Source organism: Alexandromys fortis, unplaced genomic scaffold (genome assembly GCF_014885135.2).
Source record: "Alexandromys fortis isolate MF-2015 unplaced genomic scaffold, M_Fortis_MF-2015_v1.1 scaffold_155, whole genome shotgun sequence".
In the NCBI taxonomy this organism is placed as follows: domain Eukaryota; kingdom Metazoa; phylum Chordata; class Mammalia; order Rodentia; family Cricetidae; genus Alexandromys; species Alexandromys fortis.
Window position 1 is genome coordinate 1,181,240 of NW_026068052.1, and position 11,248 is coordinate 1,192,487.

At 37.3% G+C, this 11,248-nt stretch overlaps 1 protein-coding gene across 3 annotated transcripts in view; it reads right to left on the reverse strand.

The window, feature by feature from the left end:
* The window catches only part of Kif4a (kinesin family member 4A), a 115,299-nt gene that overhangs the window by 59,349 nt on the left and 44,702 nt on the right, over positions 1-11,248 (reverse strand). For all 3 annotated transcript variants that reach the window (XM_050119659.1, XM_050119660.1, XM_050119657.1), the window contains exons 8-10: positions 7,821-7,937; positions 6,778-6,953; positions 4,076-4,137 (exon numbers count right to left, since the gene is read on the reverse strand). In XM_050119659.1, coding sequence (XP_049975616.1) covers positions 4,076-4,137; positions 6,778-6,953; positions 7,821-7,937 — 355 coding nt within the window. The remainder of the gene's footprint in view (positions 1-4,075; positions 4,138-6,777; positions 6,954-7,820; positions 7,938-11,248) is intronic.

An 11,248-nucleotide genomic window follows, 5' to 3' on the forward strand; every position in this document is an offset into this window, starting at 1 on the left:
TACATATATATATATATATATATACATACAGAAAATACTGCACATAAAAGCTCTCAGAGTAATAAGAAAAAGATGAATTCTCCACAAGATTGTAACAAAAGCAACACCAAACCACAAAATAAAGTGGGACACCCATATTATGGGAAGGGCTTAAAGGAGTAAAGCAGAAAGTAGGATTTGGACCAGGCAAAGATAAGGCAAAAAAGAAAACACACTTTAAAAAAAAAAACAACAAAAAAGTATTTCTTATTTCACATGTTATTTAGTTGTCCATGCTAGGAATTCAAATTTGCTAAGCAAGTACAAGCAGATATAGAAATAAGAACAAAGGTTCCAGCAACACAGATCCTGGAAAAAAAAGATACACTCTAAGGAAAAAAGCTAAAAATACTCACATATGTAAAATGTACTTTTTGTGAACTGCCATGCGGCATGTCTAAAAGTACAAATATACATTTTTGAAAAAAGCATTTTTATAAAATATTGAATGATGAATTGTATGAATCATTGTTTCTTGTAGTTTATTTTAAAGTTTTATCTCTCTACCTACCTACTTTATCTATCTACCCACCCACCCACCCACCCAACCACTTACCTATTTGTGTATGGGGTGGGAGGATGACACACATACATGCTATGGTACATATGTGGAGGTTAGAGGACAACTTACAGGAGTAGAAACAGCTTGTTTCCTTATATCACATGGATTTCAGGGAGGAAACTGAGGTTGTCAAGCTTGGCAATAAGCATCTTTATCAGCTGTGCCAACTCAATAGCCTGAGTCTATTGAATTACAAAACATGAGTACTACAAAAAACATGTTTAAGATATTTTATGTGTATGTGTACATCTGCCTGTGTGTACAGGAAATCTGGGTGCAGGTGCTTGCAGAGGCCAGAAGAGGGTGCATTATTCTCTAGAGTCACATACAGGTAGTTGTGAACCGCCCAACAGGGGTGGTTAGGAATCAAACCCTGATCCTCTGCAGGAGCAGTATGTGCTCTTAATCAGTGAGCCATCTCTTCTGCCCCAAAGCATCTTTTATTTTTAATTTTGGGATAAGGAAAGACTTTAAACTATGAATTGAAATTCAGAAGCCTGAGGAGAATGTGAGTGGTATAACCACTTTAGAAAACAGTTTTACTGTTTATTAAGTTAAACAGATATCTCCATACCCATGAGGCAGAGGCAAGAGGATCTGGCCTACACAGTAGTGAGTTGCAAGTCAGCTGGAACAACATAGTGACGGCTTACCTCAAAAACAAAAACAAACAAACAAAACAAATGACCTAGCAATTTCATTCCCCAATAAAAATGTCAGTCCACAGAAACACTTGCAAATGAAGATACACAGTGGCACTATTCATATACAATTTAAAAGTCTATAAAATGACAAATAGTGTAGTATATCCAGATATGGCATACTATCTAGAAACATATATATGCTTTAATGTGAATGAATCTTAAAAATAACATAAAACAAGTCAAGAAAAGTCAATATACTATATGAGTCCACATATATGAAATGTCTATAGTAAGGCAAATATTTACAAACAATGAGCAGATTAGTGGTTTCCTTGTGGTGGGTATATAAATGTGAGCAATACAAAATGGGTAGAAGATATCTGTCTGGACATGTTCTAAAACTGCATTGTGGTAACAGTTGTTTAACTGTGTAAATTTAATAAAAATCATTGAGTAGTATGTGTAAGAGGAGTGAACTTTACGGTGTATAAAAGATCTTAATATAGCTGGTAAAATCCACAGGCAGTAAAAAAGACTGATCCATTTTAATACATAAAAGAAAAAAAAGATCTGATGGCACAGGCCTGTACTACAAGCTACTCTAGAGGCTCAGGAGGATTGCAAATTCATGGCCTGCCAGGGCAACTTAAAAAAGACTCATTCTGAAAATCAAGACTATGAAAAGGGCTGGACATAGCTCAGCAGTAGAACAGTCAGTCATCTAGTAATATGTGAAGACCTAGGTTGATTCCCTAGTACTGCAAATACACATACACACAAAACAAACAAACAAAACCCAAACAAATAACAACAAACCCATGACCTAAGATAACAAAATAAAAGACTAATGATAAATTAGAAGAAAATATTTGTAACATATACCACAAGGGGCTAACATAATAAGCAAAGAACTGATTAAAATATGCAGGCCAAAATTAGGGTTTACTATCATTCAAAAAGCATCAAAATAAGAGTTAGTAAGAATATGAAGGAACTAGAAGTTTTGTCTACTACTGGTGAGAATGTAGAACAGTACAGTACCTATGAACAGTATGGTAGTTTAGTTATAAAATTAAAAGCAGAATTAACACAAGATTTAGCCATTCTAATTCTAGGTACATACTCAAGGGAATTGAAAGCAAGGGTATACCTGCTGTTTGAGCTTTCAGTTGGTCAGAATTCCAGAAAAGGGACCAAGGTTAAGTGATTAGAAATGGATGAACCAACTGCTACAACAAGGAGAAATATAGTTGAGACTTGCTTTCTTCCCTAGGCTGGATCTGAGGGTCTGAGATTAGAAAGAGAGCTAATAAGCTCCCAGGAAAGGCAACACTAGCATTTGTTTCTTGTTTAAACATTTTTTTCCTGAGTGGGATCTGAGAGTGGACCTTGAGGCTGACGGGATCATGGAGTTCTACTTTATTGTGACAATTCGATGCTAGAGTCTTTTCACTCCCTGGAACAGACTCTAGAGTAGGATCTAAGGGTAGGCCTAGAGGCTGGCCATCTAGAGGTTTGTCAGGTAGTACTTTAGCACTTTCTATTTCTGGGAATTGTAAGCTCATCTTTGCGAGTGAACTATGCTATTGACTTATACCTCTGAGGCCACTACTGTGGCAGGCACAAAAATGTACACATTTATCCTTTATGTCTCCCTGCTTTTCTACCCAATCCCATGTCACGAAGCTTTGTAGTTTCCCCTATATTTCCTGTTCCCTGTAAAGTCATGCTTGAGTAGGCATACTCAGAAACATCTTGGAATGCTAGGAAAGATGGGTTTCTCTTTCCTCTCTTAGAATCATCAGTCCTGGGAATGCTCCTCTGTGTCATTGTGTGCTAACTTGGGAGGAGTCCAGATCACTGCTGCCTGAGAATGTGGCTAGGAGAGTGATTCCACTGAGGGGCTGAAGACACTGTTCCCTGCTGCATTCAAGATGTACTGTAAATCTGTTACTAGGGACATCAGTGGCTAGATGGAGTTGGAAGGAATGGGTAGAGTTGAGAAGGAAAGGCCAATTTAGAGTTAGTCACATATTCAATCTTTGTGGACTTAAAAATATTTAGGCATACTTGATACAATTAAATTTACCCATTTAAGATGTAAAAAAATACACTAAAATCTATAGTGCTGGAAGAAAATCAAAAGTATCAGTAGAAAACTGTGGTTTTTAATATACATACAATATAGATAGATACAAAAGTGTAGATGAGTGCATGTGTAGGTTATTATACATGCAAGTATTTCTGAGTCCTACCCACCAAGAAGGCTCAGGGGCAGTGATACCCCAGCAACAGTGAGCACAGCTAGAGAAACCACACAGATCTTGGTTTCTAAACACCATTTTCCAATACAGGAAACCAAAGCTCCTTGGAGATATGGTTAATTCCAGTCCTGGAGCAAAGAGAATCATTTGTAACATCTTGCTTAAATAAATGCTCGAGCACTTGATGATTTGTTAAAGGACATAAGAGTCCATCTGAAGAAACGCTGAATGGACAAAGAAATCAACCAAATGATAGCTATGGATGTTAACCCAAGAATAAATATTCATGAATCTATGTATATAACTAAGTAGTCAAATAAATAAGTAGATGGCAGAGACAGCTTTTCCTTAAAGGAGCATTCTAATTAATACATTTCTGGGTATAGAATCTATGTTCTTTCCATTACATAAGGATAACTACTGAAATCCTAAGTAATTGACAAGGTTGGCAGGATCACTTCCTGGACATCAAGTGTCCTGAGAAACTACAAGGTATCAGAAGAAAACAGACAGCAGGCAAAATACCCTCTAGAAGAAAACACCTTTAAAATTAATCTATGACTTACTTTATGCTTCCAGGCAAGGTACCTCCATGGGCTTGTAGCAACAAGACCTGCAGTTGTTGGACCTGGGAGATGCAATAAAAATAATCAGCTAATTAACAATCAAAAGCCACTTCTCACCTGGTGTGGTGGCACGCATCTGGAATTCTAGCACTTGAGAAGCTAAAAAAAGAGGATCAAAAATTTGAGGCCAGCCATGGCTACACAGAGTTTCGAGTTCCCAACCAGAACAGGATACATAATCAAGACTATCAACCTCAATCCACGAAATGAGGCCTAACCCTTTGTAATGAAGTCACTACAACTAGCAACAGGATAATTTTACTCAATGCCCATGAAACCTTAAGTACACCTTAAGTACTTAAGTATATCTTATGTGGCATCTGTCATATAACTGTTTGAAAAAATAAACAAGTAAGTAGATTAGAAGATGGGCATTTTTGTCAATAGAAATAGACATAAGAGAAAATAAAGGGAAAGATTGAATGTTATTTTATAATTCAGAAGACCCAGCATGCAGGTTATTACTTGTATTTGCTACAGAGACCTTGAATAAGAAAAAGGAAGAAGACATTAACATATAGTCACTATCACTGCGGAGGAAGGCTGGAGGAGTGAGCACTGGACAGATGGGAATACAGTTCCAAGTGGAAATCAAGTCCTCTTTCCTCTAGCATGCAGGAAAACTTGACTCTTTTAAACCTGCATCAATAGGGCCAAAAATGGTGGTGTGTACCTTTAATCTTAACAACCAAGAGGTAGAGGCAGGCTGATCTCTGTGATTTTAAAGTTAGCTTGGGCTTCATAGTGAGTCTATGCTAGTCAGGATCACATAGTGAGACCCTGTCTCAAAACAAACCAAAGCAAAACAAAATACAAAAACCCTACACCAATACCTGAGCATAGTGGTGTTCACCTGTAATCCCAGCACTAAGGAGAGAAGAGGATCTTCAACTACATAAATGTCCAAGGCCAGCCTCTGCTATGTTGTGCTACATGAGTCTGTCTAAAAAAAAAAAAACCAATCGAACTAACCAACCAACCAAACAGCCAACCAGAAACCCTCAAAACCTTCCACATCAATACAATTCCTGCCTTCACGGTTCCTGTACTAGGACTGTGAGCTGCTCTACAGTCATATGTATACGACCACAAATTTACAAAGAGACAGATACCTTTCTATTTCTGTTGAGAATGATTTTAAGCCATGTGTGGTCTCTTCCAGTCCTCTCTCTATCTTATTCCCCAACTGCTCACCATTAGAAGATGATCTGTCCTTAGGTGCTGTTTTCCTTTTCAGTCTCTCTGGATTAAAGGCTCTATCATACTTAAAAAACAAACTTATATCTCTTTGCCCTTGATTACCCGGTCAATGCCTTTTCTCATTTTGCCTCCTTGAATGAAAAGCCATTCACTTTCACTTATCTACTATTCTATCTACTTATCATTCACTGACTGGCTCTTATCACTCCCGACTTCACAGTAGTTGCCAACAGCTTCCCTGACGATTAAAAAAAAAAAAGTCAATGGATACTTTTCATCTTTATGCTTCTTAGTAAATTTGTTCTTATGGCGCACTCCTTGAAGAACTCTTTCGTTGGTTTTGGTGACATCATTGATTTTCTTCCAGTCTATTCTTACCTGTTTCTCCTTTATCCATTCTTTAAGAGCTGGTATTCTCAAGTTGTAGGTCTGGACTCTTCATTTGGTTCTTTAGCAAACATTCAGTGATTACTCCATGTGTGATAACACTTTGTTCTCACGTACTCACTAAGTTCAGATATCATCTAAATGCTAATGCTTTTAGAGCTGCCTCTTTACTTTTCATCTGATACCCTCTAAATCAAGCCTATGTAGTCAGCAATATTTGAGTATTTCTACACACATTCCCTAAACACCTTTCAAGTTCAAAATGACCTAAACTAAATATATCATTCCTGTTTTCATGTGCAACTCTGCTTTTCCATCTCCTTTTCTTATCAATATGATTTTTTTTAAGTCAAGGAAGAAACCTGAAAATCAAATGTGGCTCCTTCTACCCACTTCTTTTCCTACATTAACTTTGCAACTAAGCAAATCCCAATATACTTTACTTCTTGTTCTTTGTCCTCTATTTCTGTGACCGTACCTTGATTTTTATTGCTACGGTCTTTAGTACAGACCATAGTTCTCACCCAGGTTATTACAAAGCCTGTCTTAATTTTTTCTTTCCAGTCATCTTTCATCTGTTGTTACTGTACAAAAAACAGATTTCCTTCAAACGCATTTCATCAAGTTATTCTCTTACTTAAAATCTGTAGCCCTTAATACTTTCCAGTTCCAAGCTCTTTAACAGAACATATTAAGGAATTTCAGGATTTGAGCCCTGCAAGGCGTTCTTGCTTCATCTACTCTTCACTTTTTTGTTTTGTTTTTAAAATACAGGGCTTTTCTGTGTAACAGTCCCAGCTGTCCTGGAACTCACTTTGTAGACCAGGTTGGCCTCAAACTCACAGAGATTAGTGCTGGGACTAAAGGCATGCACCACCACCATCCTTCTTACCCTTTACTTCTTATCAGTAAAATACCCAATGGCACCCCCTAATATTAAAGGAATAGCAAACACCGTATTAGTATTATTATTTGACAAATATAATTAGAACAAAGAAATAGAAGCTGAATCATTCCATTCACATACTTTGTAACTTTCCTATAAAACCTTATACCTGTTGCTTAAGATGATTAAGTTCAGCTGCCTGGGGATCAATATTAATAATAGGTTTGTTCTTGATTTTTCTTGCTCTGTCAGCATAGCGAAGGGTATTTAATGTTTCCTCTAGATTAGAATCAGCAGGACTCACACAGGCTATCATAAGTGTATGGCTATTGCCTCCTAGAGAATCTGGAAAAGAACAATAAGGGATAATAAAAGGAAATAAAATCAAACAAGTAGGTTGCAAGCAAAAGCTGCCTATTTGGGCTGATGACTTTGAATTCATAGATGAAAGAAAAAATCTTAGGGACACTTGATTTGGCTTTGATTTTATTTTTCAGAACTATTTGGCTTTAATTTTAAAACCATTCTAATTATTGTTTGAAAATTTCACACATGCATACAATATATTTTGATTCTATTCACCCCACCCATCCCAGATCAACCATCTGACCCTTCCTAATTTCATCTCTTTTCTTTTTATAGTTCAATGATTAAAATTTATGCTGCATATATGCTCATGGGTGTGGGGTCATTTACTGTGATAGCTACAAATTTTTGATTTGTTTCAATATAAGAATAGTAAAACCTCAGATGCATAAAATGATAGAGATTTAGAATCCTATTTTATATGCCACTAGACTCAAGAGAAACTATGAGTTCAGCAGTTAATCAGGTTTTAAAACCAGGCTTGGCTCAGGCCCATTACAAGCCTCTACTGAGATTAAATATTCGTAGAATGCCCCGTCAATGAAGATTTTAACTTTCCAAAGAATTCTTCTTAGATACTGTCAATTAAAGAAAATGTAACCAAGTTCATTTTCAGGTGCAAGGTCCTAAGTACAGTTGGCATTCTATAGATTCCTTGGCTTTCAAAGCCATCTGTAAAGACATTTTCTCATTTTCTTAGAAATCTAATTGCAATAGCTATTTCATCTTTTCATCAATTAGCTGTGGATGTGACAGCCCATTAGTGTTTTGCCCGTTTCACCTTTGCTTTCTCCACACTACCATTCCAAACTACCCTCTCTTATTTTAGAGGCACTTTGGACTTACCTTGAAGCAGACGAGTCAGCTTGGAATCTCTGTAGGGCACAAAGCTACCCTTTTTGTCATCTCCAAGAGCACTGATTACATTTCCCAAGCACAGGAGGCCCCGGTTAATGTTAATACCTAATAGTAGGAAAGAAAATTTAAACTTCTTGGGAAAACAGCTAACAAATATGTACATTTTTTCTGATAAAGGAAAATACTTCATAGAAGTATCACCAGCAATACTAGGGAAATGTCTTAATTCTATTCATTTTTCCGGAAGTGCTGCTTCTTAGGAAAGCTCAGGGGGCAAAGGTTCAAATGTTAGGTTCATACAATTGAGTGCATTGTACTTACTGTTTCTCATGGAAACAAAGCGGAGACAGGTAACAATTGCTATGACAACCACCATATACATAGATAGTAAAGTAACCTTTTGTATCCATTATGACAATCTTTAAAGTAACACTGTGAAACCAGGTTTATAACTACTTTAACAATCTTACCATTATTTTCATCACCATTATTTTCATTTAACAGGTAAGGAAAGTAGTTCAGATGTTAGATGGCTTCCCTATATACAAATAGTAAGTGGTAGGCATGAGATTCCACTTCAGAATTTCAGCCAATCGGGCTGGAGAGATAGCTCAGAGGTTAAGAGCATTGCCTGCTCTTCCAAAGGTCCTGAGTTCAATTCCCAGCAACCACATGGTGGCTCACAACCATCTGTAAAGAGGTCTGGCGCCCTCTTCTGGCCTGCAGGCATACACACAGACAGAATATTGTATATATAATAGAAAAATAAATTTAAAAAAAAAAGAATTTCAGCCAATCTTACGCTTTTTGTACCACATTGGAATATCATACTTCTTGTTGCTTAAAAAAGGTAAAGATTACTTTTCTACTTTACTATGTACTTTTCTTTTAAAATAGGGCCTCACTCTATAGGCTGATCTCCATTCATTGCAAGCTCTTCCACCAGCACCCCGAGCTGGGCTTTTCTATTTTCTACTTAATTCAAACACTCTCAAAATCTTTCAGGTCTGTCTAAAGCATTTGACTTCTCCCACTGTTACATTTACAGCACAAAGGCTTTATAGGATGCTGGTTGCGTCCATGGGCTTTGGTGTCATGTAGACCAAGATTTCTAATCCTGGCTCTGTTACTGTCATAGGATCATAGGTAAAATGCTCTGTAAAATGAGGCAACTCTATCTACTTTGTTGGGTTGTGGAAGGAATTATATGAGATGTTATAACTAAAAGGAAATTAAATGTTAGACAAATAATACTTTGGTTTAAATGTTTTTGTTTCCTTCAAAATTCATGTTGAAATTTGATCTCCAAAGCAACATTAAGAGGGATGGCCTGGCACTGATGAACACTTTTAATCTTGGCACTCCACGTCAGAAGCAGGAAGATCTTTGTGAGTTCTAGGGCAGCCTGGTCTATATAGTGAGCTCCAAGACAGTCAGGGCTACATAGAGAGATCCAGTTCCAAATAATAATAATCTTAACAATGCAAAAAAGAGGTTAAGGGTGTGATAATACTGTCTCTACCCTCATGGATAGAACAGATCTAGCAAGACCTTTTAGTCTTTCTGCCATGTGAGGGCACAGAGAAGGCAACCTTATTAGATACCAATTCTGATGGTGACATCATCCTGGCATTCATAGATTTCAGGTGTAAAAACATAATTTCTACTGTTTATGGATTACCTATCCTAAGGTAGATTGTGAAAGTAGTACAGATGAACTATGAAAACTTGTATCACTACTGTTAGCTCTACTTAACTTTATACTTATTCAGCCATACTTTGGATTCCCTTATAACGTGAAACAAATATATTTACACAATCCTATTATAGTTTAGATATAAAATGTCCCCAGAGATTGTATGTTGAAGGTTTCCTCCACAGTTGGTAGTGCCATTGACAGGTGATTGGGAATTGAACTCAGGACCATGACAGCCCTATCTGTATCAATGGACTAATCCATTGATGAGTTCATAGTTAAATAAATACACTACTAGGAAGCAGGGTCTAGCTGGAGGAGGTAGGTTCCTGGAAGCATGGTTCTGAAGAGCATATCTTTATTTAACTTTATTTTATGTACATTTGGTATGAAGGTGTTGGAACTAGAGTTACAAACAGTTGTGAGCTACCATATAGGTGCTGGGAACTGAACCCAGGTCCTCTGGGAGAGGAGCCAGTGCTCTTAACAGCTGAGTCATCTCTCCAACCACATGAAGGGTCTATCTTATCCCTTCCTATTCTGCTGATTCTGTTTTCCAGATATGAGGTGAATCATTCCTCCCCACAATGGCATGTAACCTCGCCACAGGCTCAGAGAAGGACTAAGAAACATTAGACGGAAACTTGAAACTTGGAGCCAAAAGATAGCTTCCACCCTCTAAGCCAACTTTCTCAGCAGTCTTGTTCATGATGAAAAACTCCAAAATCCTCCCTGACTACATCTTTCATGGACCTTATTTTCTCCTTTCTTGTGACTACCAATTTGAAACTAACATCTCAGGATTAGCTTCTTGGGGGTATTAACTGCCTATTCTGAAGCCACAACCAATCATTTCAGTTTTGTGTTCTCAAGCACTCAATGCTCCTATGACCTGCCATTTCCACCAGAGCTCTATTTTTTTTCTTAAATTTTTTTATTTGCTATGTATACAGTGTTCTGTCTGCATGTTCACCTGCAGGCCAAAAGAGTGCACAAGATCTCATTATAGATGGTTATGATACACCATGTGGTTACTGGGAATTGAACTCAGGACCTTTGGAAGAAAACTCAATGTTCTGAGCCATCTCTCTAGCCCAACAGCTTAATTTCTTTCTCCCCAACTAAAATAAGACCTCTCTTCCCACACATATTAGAAAAGTGTCTTACCCATCCGGCCCCTCTTACCATAGATAGAGGTGTGTGTGTGTGTGTGTGTGTGTGTGTGTGTGTGTGTGTGCGCGCGCGCACGCGCGTGCCTGTATCTCTGCAGGGTGCAATACTGAAGGAACAATATAAACAAATGAGTTGAATCCATTACAACCATGCTATTGATCTTAATTGAACCTGTGGTCAATTGATGATCTTGCTTGGCTAATTTAACTCACATGGCAGCTATTCTAAACATCATTTTCAATACTACAAAGCTACCTTCATTCTCTATTAGTAGATTTCATCAAAAACTTCAGAGATAATGTTATACATGAAAGCTCCCTAACCTTTGTCCTCTCTACTTTATGCTCTTTACTTTGCTGTTACTTATTCCTTTGTTTTTGTACCTATTTTGGTGAAAACAACTATCATTACTATGAAGTCTCTGCTCTTTACCTCTGTTCATATTTCTAGTCTCTTTATTGCCTCTGAGACCCAGATGCTTTGATCTATTTTCCCATTCTTAAACCTTCAGTTAATGTCCCCAACTAACTCCTTCATATATATATAT